General features: G+C 38.6%; 1 protein-coding gene across 3 annotated transcripts in view; it reads left to right on the forward strand.

Annotated features, from left to right (window-relative positions):
- RCHY1 (ring finger and CHY zinc finger domain containing 1) overlaps positions 1–22,620 on the forward strand; it is a 38,988-nt gene that overhangs the window by 10,441 nt on the left and 5,927 nt on the right. For 2 of the 3 annotated variants that reach the window (XM_029944866.1, XM_029944875.1), the window contains 6 exons: positions 5,745–5,823; positions 7,645–7,689; positions 7,797–7,855; positions 7,946–7,972; positions 9,071–9,191; positions 11,088–11,762. In XM_029944866.1, the coding sequence (XP_029800726.1) occupies positions 5,745–5,823; positions 7,645–7,689; positions 7,797–7,855; positions 7,946–7,972; positions 9,071–9,191; positions 11,088–11,216 (460 nt within the window). In that variant the 3' untranslated portion in view covers positions 11,217–11,762. Of the gene's footprint in view, positions 1–5,744; positions 5,824–7,644; positions 7,690–7,796; positions 7,856–7,945; positions 7,973–9,070; positions 9,192–11,087; positions 11,763–22,620 lie in introns of those variants that run through there. The other variant, XM_029944869.1, reaches the window with a different exon arrangement.

The following is a 22,620-nucleotide window of genomic DNA, read 5'->3' on the forward strand; positions in this document are numbered from 1 at the left end:
TTGTTAAGAACGGGTGCTGTATTTCGTCAAATGCTTTTTCTGCATCTATCGACAGAATCATATGGTTTTTATCCTTTCTTTTGTTAATGTGATGGATCACATTGATGGATTTGCAAATATTGAACCAGCCCTGCAACCCAGGAATGAATCCCACTTGATCATGATGGATAATTCTTTTCATATGCTGTTGAATTCGATTTGCTAGTATCTTGTTGAGTATTTTTGCATCTGTATTCATTAAGGATATTTGGTCTGTAGTTCTCTTTTTTTTCTGAGTCTCTGCCTGGTTTGGGTATCAAGGTGATGCTGGCTTTGTAGAATGAGTTTGGAAGTGTTGCTTCTATTTCTATTTTTTGGAATAGTTTGAGAAGAATGGGTATGAGCTCTGCTTTAAATGTCTGGTAGAATTCCCCTGGGAAGCCATCTGGCCCTGGGCTCTTATTCGTTGGGAGGTTTTTGATAATGGATTCGATTTCTTCACTGGTTATTGGTCTATTCATGCTTTCTATCTCTTCCCGTTTGAATTTTGGCAGTGCGTGTGCATTTAGGAATTTGTCCATTTCTTCTAGGTTGTCCAGTTTGTTGGCATATAATTTTTCATAGTTATCTTTGATGATTGCTTGTATTTCTAAGGGATTGGTTTTAATAGATCCTTTTTCATTCATGATTTTGTTTATCTGGGTGCTCTCTTTTCTTTCTGAGGAGCCTGGCTAAAAGTTTATCAATTTTGTTTATATTTTCAAAGAAACAGCTCTTGGTTTCATTGATCTGCTCAACTGTTTTTTTGGATTCTATATTGTTTATTTCTGCCCTGATCTTTATTATTTCTATTCTTCTGCTGGGTTTGGGGTGCTCTTGCTGCTTCCCTTCTAGTTCCAGTGGGTGCTCTGTTAGACTTTGAATTTGCACTTTTTCTAGTTTGTTGAAATAGGCCTGGATTGCAATAACTCTCCTCTTAGGACTGCCTTTGCTGCGTCCTAGAGATTTTGGATTGTTGTATTTTCGTTTTCATTTGTTTCCATATATTTTTTAAATTTCTTCTCTAATTGCCTGGTTAACACAATCATTCTTTAACAGGGTGGTTTTTAACCTCCACATTTTTGGAGGTTTTCCAGACTTTTTCCTGTGGTGTATTTCAGGTTTCATAGCATTGTGATCTGAAAGTGTGCATGGTATGATCTCTATTCATTTATACTTATGGAGGGCTGCTTTATGCCCCAGTATGTGATCTATCTTAGAGAATGTGCCATGTGTACTCAAAAATAAGGTGAATTTCCTAACTTCAGGATGCAGAGTTCGAAATATATCTTATCAATTCCATATGTTCCAATGTGTTGTAGGTCCATTGTTTCTTTAGTGATTTTCTGTCTGGTTGATCTATCCATTGCTCTCAGTGGAGTATTAAAGTCCTGTGCAATTACCACATTCTTATCAATAAGGTTGTTTCTGTCTGTGATTATTTTATGTATTTGGGCCCTCCCGAATTTGGCTCTTCCTGATGGAGAGACCCTGTAATTATTGTATAATGTCCTTCTTCATCTCTTGTTACTGCCTTTACTTGAAAGTTCAGTTTGTCTGATAGACGTATGGCTATTCTGCCTTTCTTTTGGCTTCCGATCACATGGTAGATATTTCTCCATCCCTTTACTTTCAACCTGAAGGTATCTTCAGGTCTAAAATGAGTCTCTTGTAGACAACAAATAGATGGATTTTGTTTTTTTTATCCATTCTGCTACCCTGTGTCATTTGGTTGGAGCATTCAGTCTATTTACATTCAGTGTTATTGTTTAAAAATGTGGTTTTAGAGTCATTGTGTTCTCCCTAGAATTCATATTTATTGTGGTGTCTCTGGCATCTTGTATTCTTTGCAACATTTCCCTCATAGAGTCCCTCTTAGGATTTCTTGTAGGGCTGGTTTGGTGGTCATGAATTCTCTCAATTTTTGTTTATTTGGGAAAACCTTTATCTCTCCTTCTATTTTGAATGACAGGCTTGCTGGAGAAAGGATTCTTGGCTGCATGTTTTTTCTGTTCATCACATTGAAGATTTTCTGCCATTTTTTCCTGGCCTGCCACGTTTCATTAGATAGGTCTGTAACCACTCTGATAGGTTGTCCTTTGTACAGGAGGGCCTTTTTCTCCCTAGCTGCTTTCAGAATTCTCTCTTTATCTTTATATTTTGCCAGTTTCACTATCATATGTCGTGCCAAAGTTCGATTCAGATTACGTCTTAAGGGGATTCTTTGTGCCTCTTGAATTTGAATGTCTGTTTCTTTCCCCAGATTTGGGAAATTCTCAGTTATAATTTGGTCTAGTATCCCTTCAGGACTTTTCTCTCTGTCTTCCTCTTTGGAATTCCTATGATACGGATGTTGTTCCATTTGATCTTATCACTCCTTTCCTGCTCCTGGATCAATTTCTCTCTTTTTTTCAGCTTCCTCTTTTGCTATAACTGTATCTTCTAATTCACCTATTCTTCCTCTCTGCCTCTTCAGTCCTTGAGGTGGCTGCCTCCAGTTTGTTATTCACCTTATTTATAGTTCTTTTTAACTTGTTACACCTCTTTTCAAAGTTCCTAGTCATTGTCTCAGTTGCTTCTTTGATTTTATTTTTCAACCCCAGCAATTAATTTTATGACAAGTTTTTAAAATTCTTGTTCGGTGATGTTGTTTAGGTCTGTGTTGAGCAGTTGTGTGGCTGTGACTTCTTCCTGGAGGCTCTTCAAGGGAGAGTTCCTTCGTTTTGTCATTTTGGCTAGTTTCTGTCCCTTGTCAGTCTTACAAAGCTCTTTGTGCACTGTACACCTGTTAATATTGCTCTGTTAAAGGAGGCTTATTGACTGTCCAGGGCCTGTCGTTTTAGGAAATACTCTTTTAATGGTGTCTCTCAGTTTCTCTTGTTGGGCCTTTGAATAGTTCCCTACTCAGTGATATTTGGGACTCGCCATCATGCGCACTTTGGGTTGTTTCTTGGGGCAGCCCTAAGAAGGAAAACAGACAAACACAGAGGGAACAGAAGCACACAAATGCACAGACAAATCAAACCAATTAAAAGGGGGAAAGGAAGGAAAGAAATGGAGAGGAACGAGATGAAAAGAGAAGAAAAAAAAGTAACGGGGGGGCAGAAACAACAAAGGCCAATGGACAGTCTAAAAGTGTATGACCAGTAGAGGGGAGAGATTAGGATAAGATATGGGAGAATATATCTGGATTGCAAAAAAGAAAGAATAAAAAAAAAGGGAGAAAGGAGAAAGGAAAATAAGGAGTAAAAATTAAAAAAACATTTTTAAGTAAAAGTAATAATAATAATAAAGAGTAAGTACAAAAAAATAGAAAAAGAAAAAAGCAGCAGCAGCTACCCCTTGCAGATAGGCATGGTTTGATATAGTAGGCCTCGGGGGCTGCTCTCAGAGTCCCCGCCTTGGTGGCTGCAGAGAGTGGAATGGCGGTGCTCCAAGCTCTGCTGGAACTAAGCACTGTAGGCCACTCTAATGTGTCGGATCTCCTTGTCTTGCAACTGACCCAGGTTGTATTTTCCAGGCCTGCCTCGTTTCACAATCCTAGTCCATGCATTTTTATGCTAACACAGATGAGAGGTACTTTGGTGCTGGCTTCTTAGCCAGGATCTCATAGGGGGAGGGAGCAGTTTCTCTAGGTGCTGGCAGGGATTTGTGCTGCTGCTGCTGCTGGAGGCGAGGTGCAAGCCCTCATAGACATTGCTGCAGACTCCCAGCCCCCAGCCAGGATAGCGATTGCGTAGGGGGAGGAGGGATCAGTTTCTCTTGGCACTGGCCGGGATTTGCGCTGCTGCTGCCCGACGCAATGGGCACTGCCAGAAATGAGCTGCACCCCCTGCCTCCACCACTGCCAACTCCCTGCTGGGATCATGTAGGGGTGGGGCTCTTTTTTCCCCTGTTGGTGCCGGGATTCGGGATTCTCGTGGCCAATGCTGGAGGCGAGATGTGCCATGGAAATTTGGTGTGTACTCCCACTCCTGCAGCCGAGGCCTAAGTGCGTGCCCCTGGCACCACTGCCACTGTGGCCGCCGACTCCCTGCTGAGATGGTGCCTGGGTGGAGGCTGTTTTTTCCCATGTGCCACCCGGGTTCCGGATTCACGCTGCCCAGCATTTATATATGGAGTGAGAGTTTTTCTCTCGGAGCGTGGTTAAACTTCTTTATCTCTTCTCTAGAGACAGTACTATGAGCGTGTTCAGTTTCTCTTTCTCTTCCCTTTGTCTCTCGGGTTCCGCGCGCATTTACCCTGTGTTGGGCTGGGGCTCCCACCTCCCTTACCCTCCTCGGGCTGGCCCGTTTCCCAATCTCCCCAGTTTGCACTCACTCACTCAGGCATCTTTGAGGTTGTCTTCTTTCTGGAATCTGTATTTTCTCCTTCCACTCTTGCAAATGAGAGTAATGTCCTTCTCAGTTCGATAGATGGGTTGGACCAAGTTTATAGAGCTCCCTTCCTCTGTGCCATCTTGGCTCCTCTCAAGGTTTTTTTTTTTTTTCCCCAAGTTGCTTGTGTTTAGGGTTTGTTGAGCTTTCCTTTTAAGGACATAACACCGAAATTATATTTATCTCTTCTGTTCACAATCTCCAGAGAAGTGGCAAATAGTCTTTATTTGGACTGAATCTTCTGTTGTTGTGAAGAAAGGATATAATAAAAATTTGGGGGACAACTAGCAATTTATCATGATATATTTCAAGTGGATAAAATAAAAATATAAAAATTAAAGGCCTAAGTATTCGAAGTATACATATATTTATGACCTATAGGCTTCAAAAGTCTTTTTTAAATGAGACGGAAGCATAAACCATCAAGGAAAATATCAGTGGCTTTTAATACATAGAATTAAAATGGTTGTATGACAAAATATATAAATCAAGATAATCTTGGTCACATACCAGGAAGTTGTAAGTATACAAATGAAAAAGATTAACATTCAGGATATACAAACAGCTGCTTTAAAATTGTAAAAGACAAATACCCTAGTAGAAAAATGAAAAGAGCAGATGAATAGACAATCTGCAGTAGAAATCTACATGTCATAAACATTAAAATATATTTCCTGTCTCATAATCTGGGAAGTGCAAATTAAAATGACATCTTTAATTTGTTTATCATATGCAGGTGCTATCTGTCACGCATGGTTAGTGAGGGTATTATTTAGTATAGTCTTTTTGGAGGTCGTTTTGTCAGGATCAAAACCAGTGATATTCTCTTGGTTCCATTGTTTAACTTTTAGAAATCTTTTAAAAGATTATCAACAGATAGGCTAAGTGATATTTGTATAAGGATAGTTATTTTATATCATTGTATTAACTAAAGACATTAAATTATATAAGAGAATACTTTAAAAGATATCCATACCATGTAATACTATGTAATTATGAAGAGGAATGAAGTGGTTCTATATAAACAGAATAATCTTCAGGATATATTGTTAAGTGAAGAAAAAGTCGCAGAACAAGAAATACAGAAAAATCCATTTATGTAAAAAAAAACAAAAAAAGCCCAAAGGGTGTGTGTGTGTGTGTTTATACATTTTTATAGAAAATAAGACTTGGATAAAAGATACCTTTCTGTTTATAATACTTAACATTTGGGGAGTGATGTGGGGGAGGTGGGAGTTTACCTAATGTTCTTCAGTGCAGTTTGAACTAACAGTGAAACCATAAACTTACGTAAAAATGAATACCATTGTATTAAAAACCTAATCTTTTGGCTTTCACATGTAATTTTAGGATTGGTCCAAAGGAAGATTTTTTCCACTGTTTGAAATGTAACTTATGTCTAGCTATGAATCTCCAAGGAAAGCACAAGGTATATAACTAAGTTTGTATAATTAAAAAATACTATATTATGTTTGAAAACTAGCTTAAATCCCAATATGTTTGGAAGCATGCTAATCTTTACATATTACCAGGTACAACTCTGTTGCTTTTTAGTTTGAAGCGGTATTAAATAAGTAGGTGTTCTAAGATCTATGCCTCAGAATATGTGGTCTACAAATGTGTAAGAAGACTTACGTCAGTTATTAGCATAATGTTGACAACTTCTAATAAGTTAATAATGGATTTTTCTCATTGATACTGGTTTTAAGAATAAGTAAAAATGGATAGTACAGAAGAAAGGGCAATATAATAGCATTCCAAGAAAATTCAGAAAATGTTTTTGTGTTTTCTTTCATAGTTAGAAATATTTTCTAATATATTTTTTTAATGTTAATTTATTTTTGAGAGAGAGCAGAGTAGGGGAGGGGCAGAGAAAGGGAGACAGAATTCGAGGCAGGCTCTAGGCTCTGAGCTGTCGGCACCAAGCCTGAAGCAGGGCTCAAACCCACAAACCATGAAATCATACCTGACCCGAAGTCAGACACATAACTGACTGAGCCACCCAGGTGCCCCCTTTAAAAAATTTTTTTTAATGTTAATTTGTTAGAAATATTTTTAATTTGGATATAGTAATTATAACCATGATACCAGGCCCTTTAAAATTATTTTTCATTATTTAGAAAAAAATCTAAAAAATATCAGAATAGGGAGATTAATGATGATATTAAAAATTTTAATTCCAGTATAGTTAACATTATTGAGGGTTTGTTTTTCTTTTTTAAATAGCTACTAGATAATAACTGACGTAAAATAAAATAGTCAAGTATTAAGAGAAATTGAGATAAATAATGAGCATTTGGGGTATAGTGACAAAGGTGTAAGGGAAAAAGAATGGGGCTGAGTAAGGAGGACTCCCAAGGTTTTTAGCCCTTGCTTTTAAGGTACTGGATAAATAGATTGTAAATTTGCTGGAGATAAAAGATTGAGTTTTGTTTTACAGACTTGAGTTGGGTTGAAAGCTGTGTCGTCTTTCAAAAACTGTATACACATTTTCTCTTGTGGTACCTTTGTCTTGTTTCTCAGGTATTTCTTGTCTGTATTTTAGTAGGTGGTCCTAGCATCTACTCAGGTGCTTACTTAAAAAACCTGGGCATCACCAGCCATGGCTTGGCGCTACCCCTTACTTTCCCCCATTTAATCACACACTGTCTTGTCACATTAAGAACTCTGACGCTGGAGGCAGCCTGTTGGGACTCAAAAACAGCTCTACCTCTTATTAGCATATTACTTTGGAAGTTGTTTAGCATCTCTAGGCCTCAAATACTTCATCTGTAAAATGGGGTAATAATTGTACCTGTTCATTTAGAGTTGTGGGACTTAATTGAACTAATACAGGTAATGCACTTAGTATATAGCATGTAGTAAATTTCAAGAATATGAACTCTTACCATTATTGACATTATTAAGTAGTTTACTTTGGAACAAACCACCTATAAAATAGATTCCAAAGGTTATTATCTCTTCATCTTTAGTAAATCTTGACACTGATTTTTCTTATTTGTAAAATGAAGATAATTTGAACAATTAAGATATACTGAGCAATTTCATTGTTTCAGGTAATGTTGCAAAGCCTGAAATAGTTGTGTGAGTTAACTAGTCTGTTCTTATCTGACATATAAGAAACATGTATTGTTAATTATTATCTTTAGTAAGTTAGTATTATTGCTCCCTTTATTGTTTTTATTAGTATATATATTTGTCATTTCCGTTTAGTTAAGTTTTTAGTAATTTGAGTTTCTCTTTTAAATAGTGCATTGAAAATGTTTCCCGACAGAATTGTCCAATATGTTTGGAGGTAAGCTTAAAATAATCATTTACTTTGGAAATACTTGCTTTTGAATTTAAGATACATGGATGTTTATATTGTCTTCATGCAAGTGTGAACGTTTATTTCCTCTGTAGGACATTCACACATCCCGTGTTGTTGCTCATGTCTTGCCGTGTGGACATCTTTTACATAGGTAAAGGAATTTTATGTATTTCTCTCAAAAGTGTTTGAAAATAGTAGATAGTTTTTGCTTTACTGAAATAATGTTATATATCTTTTTCAGAACGTGTTATGAAGAAATGTTGAAAGAGTGAGTGTTTGATGGGATTTTAAAAAATTACTATTGCGGGGCACCTGGGTGGCTCAGTTGGTTGAGTGTCTGGCTTTGACTCCGATCACGATCTCACGGTTCCTGGGTTCAAGCCCCGCGTCACGCTCTGTGCTGACAACTAGCTCAGGGCCTGGAGCCTATCTTCAGATTCTGTGTGTGTCTCTCTCTCTTCTCTAACCCTCCCCTGCTCATGCGCTTTCTCTTTCTCAAAAATAAATAAAATATTTAAAAGAATTTTTAAAACTATTACTGTAAGATGCTGATTTATGATTTTCGTGGGGATGTGGAAGCGGGCCAGCTCTGTTCCTCCTGTCGGGCGTGGCAGATACTTATGTTGAGACGGGCAGGGTAAATGAGTTGTGGGAAACTGGGCAAAGCATCTTGTAGATGCAGGACTGTACCTTTTCCCCCATGTTTGCATTATGCCTTATCTCATTCCTCAACTTGAGAGAGATACTCTTAATTTCTGGCTGTGCTTAACAGGAGGCACGGGCTCTGCCAGAGGCAGTTGATCGCATTGTAAGAATGCAGAGGCATGTCGCCCAGAATTCTGTTAAATCATTATATGGGCCCAGGAGAATCATCTGGAAAGAAAGCTGGCAACAAGATGATCTAAAGCAGAGACTTTATTATGGGGAAAGGATGTTACAACGAGATGAGAGTAGTTAGGAGAGAAGAGACCATGTAAATGTATTTTGGTCTTGCAAATTCATAAGCAGAAATTTTAATATAAGAGCCAGATAGAAGGGAACCTTTTCAGAATGTTTAGAAAGAAAATAATATGATCTGAGTTGACTGAATGTATTAAGAAATTGAGGTCATTTAGAAAGCAGCTTACTTGGTTTTTAAAATCTATTGAATATATTCTACAAAGAATACGGACTGACTCCTTCCCATTTTAGAGAGCTGAGGAATAAGAGTGGGTTTCAAAAACACCGTAGATCTACTGATCATCTTGAAATTTAGAATAATGCTCTGTTTTGGATGGTTTATGTACCAGTTAGCTTGCATCTTGTATACCTGAGTTCATTTACTCCTTGTTAAATGTTTGGAAAATAACCTCTCTGTCTCTTCTAGAGGCTACAGATGTCCATTATGTATGCACTCTGCTTTAGACATGACCAGGTACTGGAGACAGCTGGATGATGAGGTGGCACAGACTCCGATGCCATCAGAATACCAGAACATGACTGTGGATGTGAGTACGAGCAGAGCTTAAAAGTGTTGAGGTTCCTAGTTGACGTTCTTGTTTGTTTTTGCCTTTTTGCTCAAAACTGTCCAAAATACACTGCTTTGGCAGAAACACCAACGTGATGATTGATGGGAAGGACAAAATACAAATTTTAAATTTAAAGAACCAGACCAACAAATACTAAGAATAACCTTTATGCAATTCTTCCCAACACTAGATGGCAGGCAAAAACTTTATTCTGAATTATTACATATTACTTGTCAGAGCCAGCCGGTAATATAACCATGTGGAGGTGAATTACTGGTCTGATGTTTTACTGATGCCTTATTTCTAATTATTTTAAATTTTATTTCAGGCATACATATTTGTTGATTTCTGAAGAAGATTACTTTTTGTTTTTTAATGTTCGTTACCCTTTTTATTCATGTGGATAATTGAATTGTTAGTAAGGTAAATGAAAGGATTGCTTTTGGAATACTAATTGTAATTACGTGATGTTTTACTAGAGACTTCAGTGTGCTTTGTTCCATGTAGGTCATTTTTTCAAATAACAGCGTTATTGAGATATAACTTCTATGCCGTGTAACTCATCCATTTAAAGTGTACAGTTCAGTACTTTTTAGTATATTCTTGAAGTTGTACAAACATTAACCACCATCAATTTTAGGATATTTTTATTGCCCCTAAAAGAAATCCCATATCCATTAGCAATTATTCCCCAATCCCGTAGCTTAGGCAACCACTGATCTTTCTACATTCAGATTTTATTCCAAATTATAACTTTGAACAAATTTGGAAGTTCTATTTGTTATGATGGGACTATTTTTTTTTAATCTTGTTTATTTTTAAATTTTGGTTAATATACTGTGCAATCATGGTTTCAGGAGAATTCAGTGATTCATCACTTAAACACAACACCCAGTGCTCTTCACAAGTGCCCTCCTTAGTACCCATCACTCGTCTGGCACATCCCCCACCCACCTCCCTCCATCAGCCCTCAGTCTGTTCTTTGTTGTACTGAGCATTGTGCTTTGTTTCCCTTTCTTCTTTATCACCCCCCCTTCCTATATGTTCATCTGTTTTGTTTCTTAAATTCCACATGTATTATTCAGCCATCAAAAATGAAATCTTGCCATTTGCAAATATGTGGATGGAGCTGGAATGTATTATGCTAAGTGACATAGGTCAGTCAGAGAAAGACAGATACCATATGATTTCACTCATGTGGAATTTAAGAAACAAAACAGGTATGAGTGTTCTAAAGCTAATGCTTTTCTCACATAATAACGCGTTGATCTGTTTTCAGGTTAACACTTTTTTTTGGTGGGGGGATCTTCATGTTAGAAGAGATTAATTCCCAAGTGACATCTTACTGTCATTTTAGGGATGAGCCAAAAGCTTCTTTTTATTAAATTTTAGGAACTACTTTTTTGGACTTTATTTCTGAGGCATAGAAGATTGAGAGCCTTAGTATATTAAACCTAAAGAATAAGCCAAAAATACTGTGTGTGCAAAGATTTGTTTTATTAACCACGATAATTTTGCTAGTGTCAAGAATAATGAAATCATGTGTGTTATTCTGAATTATAAATATAGGTGTCAATCTGATAATGCCTATATTATATTTTATGCTCAGTACTATTTATATACTATTTGGGAATAGTTTTAAAATGAGACTTCTTGACTCAAATTTACACTTTCATTTTCTAAATTCAAAGCTACTGTAGTAGCCCTCATAGAATTTTCTATGCCAAAGGCATTTCTATTTAGGAGGATGTTTAGACTTACCTATATGTGTTTCAGTTCTTCAGTATGATTTTTGAGGAATTGTTTTGGGCAGAAAATGCCACTTTGTGTCTATAAGGTTTAATATACTTAATTTGAATTCTCTTCACTTTTCAGATTCTCTGCAATGATTGCAATGGGAGATCTACTGTCCAGTTCCATATATTAGGCATGAAATGTAATATATGTGAATCTTACAATACTGCTCAAGCTGGAGGTTGTAGAATTTCATTAGATCAGCAATGACCAGCGTTTACTACACTGGAAAACAGCATTTTCTGATCTAGGGAGAGGCCGTCTTTAGTATTCTCTTGTCATAATGTGTCAGAATCTATGCATTAGAGTCGATGTGTTTTGTACTAGTGTCACAGCATAAAATCATACTACAAGTACTTAAGGATTCAGGGTCTCTTTGTAGAATTATCATAGCTCTATATTGGATGAAAGCTACTGTGCTTGTGTTTTGATTGGAAATTCTTTTAGTGTCAGTTGTTTGGAAGCCAATGATGTTTGCCACTGAAATTCACATTCATAGAAGTATGTTATACTTCCATGGAACTTCGCTTTAAGTGACACTATGCACGCAGAATTAATTTCTAGTTCTTGATAGAACTGCACTTATTTCTCAGTATTATTCTTGACTTTTTAAGGGCTGTGTTATAATGAGAATATGTTCTATCATACTTTGAAATCTTCTTACATATACTTTCGAATTTTCTAAGACAGTCCTTTGGATCCTATAAATGTGAATTTTGATGTAATAACTGCTAATAAAATTATATTGAAACAGTGTTTTATAGAAAGTTTTTTTCCAAATTTATTTTTGGCTTAGTTTGGGCAATATAGTCTTAGATGTAATTATCTACAAATACAAATATGCATACATATATATGTGTATATATATTTCTATAGAAAACTTCTCTTCCTTTTGAAGCATACTTCCATTGAAGTTGTTGCAAAAAAATATAAAACAAGCCAGTATTCTTCCAAGCCATAAGAAAAACGATCAATATTGAAAATAATTTTATTTTGGTTTCCCAAAGTTATTTCTTCAAAGAGTGATTAATTCATTCATTGGTATTTAGTGACCAGCTACTATGTGCTGGGTGAGGTTCTGGATGGTTGTGGGGACAACAGTGAGCAGGACAAAAGTCCCTGCCCTCTTGATGGGCGTGCTTCATGCCTCAGGTGCCTCATGATTAGCTTTTCCCTTGGGTTTTGTTTTTGTTTTTTGTTTTAATTCATGAGGTGGTTGTCTTTATTGTAAATGCATTGCTTTTTTCTCCCCGAAGTGCTTGAAAGCAGGTATGAATGACTAGAAGTGTCATGGAATATTCCTGGCAAGATCTGATTTTATAGTACTTTTTTTGGCTCATGTAATGGAATTAAATGCACCTCTTAATTCAGGAATAAAATACACAAAAGATGCTTTGATGATCTTACAACTTTTTCAGTAGTATACCAGTTTCTAACATAGCCTGTTTATAAAAGCCTTCAGGTTAGGAAATGTGTAAATATCATTTGGGTATTTATTGATACTTTTTTCCTAATTTTGAGCTAGTTGAATCTCCTGCAAATAAGCAAGGTTGCTTTAAAACTAGAAATCCTAACATTTCTGTTACATTTATTCTGTAGAAATCTCATTACCTGGATGAAGGCAATAGTATTGATTTCCCGTTTGGGGCTCAGATCTTTATTCTCTCCTGCCTTCTGTCTTCTGTGTTCTACTCTACCGTGCTCCTTTCCTGTGTTAATTTCCGTGGCTTAGGCAGAACAGTGATGCTGATCTTGATTTGGGGAAGGAATGAGCTATCTTGTCAGGTGTTGCCAATCAGTATACAGAAGAGGAAAGACTAATTTTCTAGTTGTAATACTTTTTTTTAAATTAAGTTTTTATTTTGTAACATTTTTAAATTAGAGAGCAAGTTGGGGAGGGGCATAGTGAGGGGGAGACAGAATCCCAGGCAGGCTCTGCTCTGTCAGCACAGAACTGGGTGTAGGGCTCAAATTCCAGAACCAAACTCAAGAACTATGAGATCATGATCTGAGCTAAAATCAAGAGTTGGACACTTAATCAGCCAAGCCACCCAGATACTCCTCAGATTTGTTTTGGAGAGTGTGAGCAGAAGAGAGGGGCTGAGAGGCAGAGAGAGAATCCCGAGCAGGCTCCATGCTCAGTGTGGGGGCCTGACACAGGCTCCATCCCATGACCCTGGGATCACGACCTGAGCTGAAATCAACAGTCAGATGCCCCTCCGGTTATACTACTTCTTAGTTCTGTTATCTCACCCTAAGCTGATTAAAAACATACTGCTTTTATCAGAGGAAGTGTGTGCTTATGCATTAGCATTGATCGTCATGATAATTCTGAAGGATAGGTGTTTATAGATGAGAAAGTGGAGGTTCAGAGGTTAAATGATACGCTTGAGTAAATGATAGCTATAAAATGTTGGGAGCTGGGAATCCAATTAGGTCTATGACCCCAAACACACCACACTGCACTGCCTTTGACTCAACTACATAATAACTAAGTCCTCTATCCTGGAGGAGCTCATGATTTGATAGACTGTCCATTTTTAGATGTTTTAATTCAAAACCTGATGACTTGTAGCTTTGACTCAGGATCCAAATTTGTCCAAAATAATGCAGCATTAACATGTTCTCGCTTGTTGACATCCAGTCATGTGCCTTTGAAGCAGTTTTCTGATCTTTACGTCTAGGCTGTAGTACCCAGGTTTCTTCAAAGATCTGTCCATGACATGTGAATTCAGTGTTCAGAAATATCTATTGTAAGAATATGTAAGAAAAGGTGAGAAAAACTCACATCTCATCTTCCAGAGGTAAAAATACTGTTAACATTTTAACATCGTTTTTTTTCTTCCTCTATTCAGAGACTTTCAGAAAGCTCAGAGAAAAGTTAAATGCTTAGTTTGATTTTAAGTATGGTAGAATTGCCCATGAAATAAGATATAGCAGAATTGTCCCTAAAATGTCAGGTTGCTGTGCCACAGAATTTGTATCTATTGTGTTCTTATTTTCAAAGCCAGTAATTCAGCACGTTTATGAATATCTGGGTGATAAAACTCATTGATTTATCAAAGAGTGCAAATGAAGTTTGTATCTCTAGCTTTGAGAACCTTAACTAGTACATGGAGCTCTGTAGGATACTAACTAGTTTGTGTTTGAAGGAGTGGTATGTTTATGGCATCATAGATTTTAAAACCAAGATTTTTTTTTCTCCCCACTAAAACATTTTTATAATATGTACATGTTTAATTTTCTTTTAATTTTTTTTAAGTTTTGGTCGTGAATCAAAAGTGGAACCAAGATCCTATTTTATAAGTGGCTCTCAATAGGTGATCAGTAGGGAATAAATTAATTTGAAATGGTGGATGTTCATTCTTTATGCCATTTCTTTAATCATCTCTGCTGAAATTCTCTTTAAGGTTTTGCTGTTTGCCTTATATTCACTGAATTTATTTCTTACTACGTGGAGTTGTTTCTTACTGTCGTTTTCATGTGGACGTTTCCTTGTGTTTGTCCAGTTAATCCTTTGGATTAAATGCCACCTTTGGGCAGGTCTGCTTTTTTTGGTTTATTCTTACGTCTCTCGTTCATTCTCACAATAGTCTTACACCGAGCTGATTACCTTACATCTGACTTCACTTTGTCTCCCCTTACATCCATCCTGTCAGATTTCTTTTCCTAAGCTTAGACTCGTTACAGTCTCCGTCAAAATAATGTGCAGGTATACTAATGTTTATTTGATAAAGCCCAGATTTTTTCCTTTGAAGTCTTTACAATATTGTTCCCATTCTACCTTTTTAGTTTTATTTTATGTCGTTTACATATATTTTTATAACACACTGCCTCTGAATTTTTGCTCCTTTGTAAAGCACATGGTTCCTTCATGGAGCAATCATTCTTAGAAAATGCCACTTCCTCACAGTCCAGCTTAAAGTTTACCTTTTCCATGAATGCTAACTAATGTCCAAAATTATTTTGTCATTTCTGTGTGTGTGTGTATGTAAGAGAGAGGGAGACGGAAATCCCAGCAGGGTCAGTGCTGTCAGTGCAGAGCCCGATGCGGGGCTTGAACTCAGAAACCGCGAGATCATGACCTGACTAGACATCAAGAGTCAGATGCTTAACCAAATGAGACACTGAGCACTCCTCTCCCTCTTCTAAACTATAAGTACTTTGTACCAGTTTAAAAAGATTTAGCGCTTCCTTTATTATAGTTCAATTTTTGCTCTTCCCCTCATTTCAACATTGTACATCAAACTATGAAGCTTCTTGTAGACGAAGCTGGGTCTGAGTTGGGGTACGACTAACGCTGAAAGCTTTCTACAGTTGACTCATGCAAGACAACACAGGCGATAACTAACTGATCAGGGTCAGGGAAAGCCTAATATGTTTTGAGGACAGTGATGCAACTTTTCGTCTCCTATCTTATAAGAATTTGTTGAATTTCCAAGTGTCTGGGTGGCTCAGTGGTTAAGTGTCTGACTCTTGATTTTGGCTTAGATCATGATCTCATGGTTGGTGAGTTCAAGCCCTGTGTCAGACTCTGCACTGACAGTGCAGAGCCTGCTTAGGATTCTTTCTGCCCCTCCCCTGCTCTTTCTCTTTGCCGCTCCTCTGCTCGCTCTCCCTCTTTTAAAATAAATGAAAAAAAATTGTTGAATTTCTGTCATGTAAGACTGATAGAAGTGTGTGCACACATAATACACAAAACTTGGTTGAAGTCACACCCCCACACGTTTAACATTACAACATATTGGTTGAAATATGGTGGAGTCCTGCCTTTGTCAAACTAGAAGACAGAAACCAAGTCAGGCTGGAATCTGGCTATGAAGTTCATCTGTAAATTTATTGCATTTAACAAACACTTATTTTGCACTGGTTTGGGGCCAGACATGGTATGTAGAGCTGGGTTATAAAAGAATGAGTATGACAGTAAATAACCTCAAATTGTTCCTGGCCAGAAGAGGTGTGTGACTAACAGTGCTGAAGTAGTGCTTTGGCTGAATTCTAACTTCAGTGTTAAGTGGCTCAATAAGGAAGATGTCCTTAGAAACAGCCTTTTCAGGACAACTTTTTGGCTTGGTTCTGCCACGCAGGGACCACAAAAATACGGTCTTTGGGAAGTATGTAAGCCTGTGACTCATATGCCCTCTATTTTAGAATAAGCATCTAAGCTTAGATTCCTATGGATGTCAATGAACAGAGGTCCAGTCTGTGATACGGGACACACTGGGTCCCTGGTGGAACACCAGCCATTTCTCAGTTCATTAAGGATTGCTCTTGTCCGGCTTATGTTGTCTAGGCATGCCAAACATCTACTCTTGCAGACTTCTGATCAAGATCAAAGCTTCAGACTGATTGCACTTACCCCCACGCCAAACGCAAACGATGTATATTCAAATTGGAGCCAGACTTTTTATTTTGAGAGAGAGTAAGTGTGTGTGGGGGTGGGGGGGGTGCAGGTGGGAGGGGCAGAGAGGGAGAGAGAGAATCTTAAGCAGGCTGCACGCTCAGCATGGCCTGGAGCTGGGGCCCAAGGCTGGGGCTTCATCTCAGCACCATGAGATCATGACCTGAGCTGAAATCAAGAGTCACCCAGGCGCACTGGAGTCAAAAATTTCCTTAATCACCAACCTGCTTCCAACATATTCTGTCCCGTTTTCAGTCTTTGTCCTTTTCCTTGTCTTACATATTCTATTTTTCTGGAGTCTGAAATCAAAATGAGCTAAGTATGGTAAAGAGACTGTTGACCTGTCTAGAGGCTTCTGTAAATCCAGCCATTGCCAGCAGAGTGGATTTCGGTGGGGCTTGGCATTGGCTCATCCTCATGTGAGTGGGGACCCTGAGGTACTAGCCTGTCTGCTGCAGCTTGGAGAACCCTGAAAGGAAAGGATGGTTCTGGGTCTTCTCTCAGGGCCTCGTCACAACATCCAAAGATTTTTTTGAAACCCAGCCTGAATGCGCTGGACTGTCGTTACCACCCCCTTCCCCTAACCTCCCGCTTGGCATCACAGCAGCATTTGCTTGAATCTCTGGTTGCCATTTGTTCCAGTCTGCCTTGCTTAGATTAAGCATATGTTAATGTCCCTTGTTGAATTCTAATTTCCTTTAGAGCAGTTACTACAGTGTGTGACGTTGAACTTAATATGATCTGTGCTTTTTTTCTTAAAGTTTTAAAGGGTTATATTCCTCCGGAGTTCTGAATCAAGTTTTAAATCAATTGGGAAGTAGACATGGGAGTCAAATACTGCTGTAGAAGCTGGAAAGGGAATTGTGGCTTGGTCCTAAGGCCAAACTGAGTTTGTTCTTCTTGTTCTCAGTTAAGTTTACCCATAAGGTCACAGGCTACAGGCCTCCCTTTGCACAGGAGGCTCTGTCCTCGGCAGAGGAATATTGAGTTATAAATACTACAGCTGCCTGGGGTGAGACTAGAGCCCTAGAGAGGGCTTAGACTGCACCTGTGCGATGGCTTTTTCTCAAATCTCACCACCATCATACAACTCTCTCCTCCAGTGGGTGGGGTGCGGTGAAGGGGGAAGCCATGGAGGGAGAGAGGGAAGCTTTTCTTCCCAGTACTTCCAAAGGGGGCAGGATTGATAAGCTGAGGCAAGAATATAGGGACATCCTCCTTCAAAGACCCCGCGGCAGCCCTGGTTCCTGGTACTCTTTGGATGGAGGGGAATCTGAATCAGGTGAGCCCCTGTGGGCTGAATGTAATTTGCGGAGGCTGAGGTAAATAACCTTTTCCTGCTACAGACTCTAAAGTTGGCCTGACCTTCAGGGATGGTGAGCTGTGGCACCAGGTGAGACCCACCTTCCACCCCGTCATTTTGAGAGAGAAGCAGTGCTGGCTGGTGTAAGTCTGTGCCCTTTTTTTTTTTTTTTTAATCAAATCATGTTGTCTGGGGCAGAGCATAGAATTTGTTAGAATTAATCTATCCCTTTCTTTTGACCTTTTTCTTTGTAAGTTGATGTATTTCATTGGGGCCATTTCATTGTGAAGAATAACAAATTTGTTTGAAGTAATGGAATTATAGACTTTAGAGCTGGAAGACTGTATGGCCCAACCCACTCTGGTTTTGCTTGGACAAACTGAAGCCCGGCAGACTTAAATTCCCTTGCCCAGGCTTTCTACGAAGGCCTGCAAAGGAAGACTTTCTCTTCATTTTCTGCACCATTATCTTCCCTGAGGCTCACTAAATACGTGTTGGACTAAATATATGCTGGAATAAATAGGATTGTCCCTTTTGACAAATACCCATCCAAGACATAAAGAGCAAGAAGATGACCTGGGTTGGGGGAAGGGAGACATGAGGACTGTGGGGGAAGAAGGGAAAACATGGAGGAGTGAAGAGAAGAGGTGTCTCCTCCAAAATGCACTGCCCAGTGTCGTAACTGGTGATCACAATCTATGTGTATTTTTTTATGAATATAATTTATTGTCAAATTGGCTTACATACAACACCCAGTGCTCATCCCAACAAGTGCCCTCCTCAATGCCCATCACTCATTTTTCCGCACCCAATCTTGATGTATTTGTAGATCCCAACACTTGGGCTTTAGTCTAAAATTTTAGGGGAGGGCCATACACAATTCTCAGAGTTACTCAGTGTCATGAATTGTTTGTTGCGTGATCTGCTTGATATAATAGAAATCGCTTGGACTTTGGAAGCAGAGACACAGAACTTCAAATTCTTTCAATCTAACACATGTTGGCGTGTTACCTTGGGTCAGTTCTTAACCACCCAGACCTTTTAGTCTGTAAAATAAGGATAGCAGTAACAGTCTCATAGGGTTTGTGTTGTGAGGTTTAAGTAAGATAAAGCACTAAGGATAGTGTGTGGTGCACACTGAGCCCTCAGTAGATATTAGGCGCCTAATCTTTGTGTTGGCAGCAGGTAGGTGACCTACAGCATGTGCTCCTGGTGAGTTGCACCAGTGTCCCCAAGTCTCCAACACTGGGACAGGATCTAGGCTCTCCCAGTATCATGTGGGTGCTGACTGAGCTATGGGGTTCTTTTAACACCAGACCAAGAATTTGGTCCTGTTTTATTCAGCCTGTGGCCCAGAGCTCTCCAATCCCTTGGACATACTTTTCATCCTGACCCAGACCTGCTTGACTTATTTTTTCATGAAGGAGGATAGGAATTGATTGTTCTGTCCTTTATGAGGAAAGGCTTTTTCTTTCCTGCCTCCACACAGGTTTCACCAGCCTTTGCATCTGAGCGACGGTCTGCTCAGCTGCCTGGTTGGTTGTTGGATGAATCAATCCAGTTATATAAGCCTTGAGCTTGTAGGAGGAACTCATTCTCTTCCTAAGAGCAGCTGACAGATTTCATGAGGTTGTGATGAGGGACATTAACTTGGGGGTCATTGTAATACATTTTGCTTCCTCAAAAGAACAAATTTGTTCCTAAATTTAGAAGGGAGAAGAATCTTCCAAACTTTAGAATGGCTTAATTGTGAATGGGAGCCTTGGATGACGTCCTAATTTTTCTGCTTATTATGGGACAAGTAATTTTCCTCACAGTCAGCTTTCTTTTAGGTAAGAGCAATAATACTGAATGATAATTCTTGTTACATTTAAAGAAAGTCCCTCCCTATGAATAGCCATGATTTTTTATTAGGTAGTAGAGAAGAGTGTCAAGGTCACAGGCTCTGGAGACAGATTGCTGTGGTTTGTATCTTGGCTCTGCCATTCATTTGCTATGTGACTTTGGGCAATTTATGTAACCTTTCTGTGTTTCATGGGTAATTTGCCGAGATTAAGTTACGTAAAATGTTTAGACAAAGATAGCTATACTGTGATGTCTCTGATATCTGCTACCTCTTGAGATTCTCTACCTAGCTCCCTCTTCCCTTTCCTACTTATTGCCATTCAGTTACATGTACTGATTGGATTTTCATTCTTTACTGTCTTGCCTGAATTAAGCCCTGTAACTTTCCTCCATCCTCTGATTTATGCTTTTACATCTGGATGAGACGGTTGACAGCCTATGATATAAGGATGCTGGGGAATCCTTCAAGGAAAATGAACCTAGGGTAACTCCAAACTGTTTCCTGACAGCAGAGGGTGCCGCAATGTTTCTGGTGATAGGAATTTTCTGTGCAGAATGATTTTTTTTTCCCCTATCTGGTATTAAAAGTAAGCTTTTTCAGGATTACTGACATTGAGGACTTTTATTGCCCATTATATAATAATGACATAAACATGTCATTGGATAGTTTTGAAATTTAACTAAGCATGTCTATTACCACCATATTTCATATCTGCTTGTTCGTATTTCTTGGGAAGCGTTTGTAAAGGTGGAGTATTTTTTAGAGTATGTGAGCAGTGTTATATGCTGTTATGTCCTTATGCGTTTTGGAACAGGATTGACTGGAGGCCGGAACGGTGAGGGTTATGGGGTAGAGGCAGAAGTCTGGGGGCAGTGCCCATGCGGGGATGATGCTGGTTGTGGGTGCATCATGGGGAATTTGCAAGCTAAGAGGGACCAGGTGAGTGATAGTCCTAAGCAGAAAAGTGTGCTTGGCTTGCTGATAATTGGAAGCTGGTCAGCACCAGAGGAAAAATATGTACATACCACGGGGGTGTGGGTGGGGATCTAAAGTATGGCTGACTGCATTTTCTAAGATGGCTTTGACAAGATCTTCATTCATGCACTCATCTTCTCATGTGACATTGACACTGCTTCCAGCAAGAGGTGGGACCTACTTTTCCCCCTTCAATGTGGGCGGCTAGTGACTGTAGTTGGAGTAGTTTCCTAAACTCGGTCTAAAGTTTATAGACTTGCTGCCTGGGATACTGTTGGGATGCCGGCTCCTGGAATCTTGCCGTGAGGAAACCCTGGTGAATGGAGAGCCTATGTGTAGGTAGCCTCAGCTGACATCCCAACCAGCAGTCAACCTTGACTGCCAGACTAAGAGTGAGGAAGTCTTTAGATGGCTATAGCCTCAATCACCTCCTAACTGTAACCATGTGATAAACTGAGAACTTGCCAGCTCAACCTAATCAAGATAATAAGAAAATGGTTGTTGTTGTTTTAATTCACCAAGTTTTTGGGGGGATTTGTACCCAGCAGTAGCAACTTGAATACAAAATTAAGGTCCACCAGGAAGAGGATCTGTGGTAAGAGTTAAGTCAAGGATATGTTTCCAAAGTAAAAGCTAAATAGCAGAAAGGAGTTTGGGCACAGAAGAAGGATTTGAGATCAAAGATGGGGTAGCCATTATGGGAGTCTCTAACGAAGCGTGACTTGTTGAAGTTCTGTGACATGGCATCTGCTTGCTATCTTGCTCTTCTTAAAAGTAAGCCCACATTTGTAGCCTCACCTCGAGCTTGTCCCCTTCCTCTTGTATCATGGAAAATGTCATGCAAAAACGCATTCAAAAGTGGAGAGACTAAGACACCGAACTCCATATTCACTGCCCAGTTTCAACATGATCAACACATGACCAACCTTATATAACTATACCCTTACTCATCTCCCCTCTTCAAATATTACTTTGAAGCAAATTCCAATCCAATGTCATATTGTCCCTACATACTTTAGGTATAGTTCTATCAAATAAGGACCATTAAAAAAACCCATAACCACAATCACACCTAAAGCAATGAGCAATGAACAATTACATATTTATATAATAACTTTTGTGTTTAAATCAGAATCTGAATAATATCAATAATGCCAGACTATCATAGAAGTATAATACAATCTATGTATGAATTTTTAATGCTAATTAAAAAAGTGAAATTGAATTTAGTGTTTTATTTAATCTAATACATAAAAATATTACCATTATCATTTCAACATTTATCAGGATAAAATATTTAAGTATTTTGCATTCTTTTCATATTAACTATTTGAAATCTGGTATATATTTTACCCACCTCATTTTTTTTATTGAAGTATAATGGACATATAACATCGTATTGATTTCAGGTGTACATCGTAGCAATCGGATGTTTTTATATATTATGATACATGATGATCCCCAATCCAGTTACCATGTGTCTCTGTGCAAATTGTAATAACTTATGATATTATTGACTATATTCCATATGCTATAAATTATATCCCCATTGCTTACTTATTTTATAACTGGAAGATTGTACTTCATAATCCCTTTCACCTATTTCTCTCATCCCCTCAACATTTCCCCTCTCTGGTAGCCAACATTTTGTTTCCTGTATCTGAGTCTATTTCTGTTCTATTTGTTTTGTTTTTTAGTTTTCACATATAAATGAAGTTGTATGGTATTTGTCTTTCTCCTTCTGACTTATTTCACTTAGCATAATATTCCCTAGGTCCATCCATGTCCCAAATGGCAAGGTTTCATTCTTTTTTTTTTTGTGGCTGAGTAATGTTTCATGTATATTAACCACATTTTCTTTTTTTTTTCCATAATATTTTATTGTCAAACTGTTTTCCATACAACACCCAGTGCTCTTCCCCTTAAGTGCCCTCCACCATCACCACCACCTCTTTTCCCCTCTCCCCCTTCCCCTTCAACCCTCAGTTCATTCTCAGCATTCAATAGTCTCTCAAGTTTTGCATCCCTCTCTCTCCCCAACTCTCTCTCCCTCCTCCGCTCCCCCTGGTTCTCCATTAGGTCTCTCTTG

This window comes from Suricata suricatta, chromosome 1, assembly GCF_006229205.1.
Source record: "Suricata suricatta isolate VVHF042 chromosome 1, meerkat_22Aug2017_6uvM2_HiC, whole genome shotgun sequence".
Classification (NCBI taxonomy): Eukaryota; Metazoa; Chordata; class Mammalia; order Carnivora; family Herpestidae; genus Suricata; species Suricata suricatta.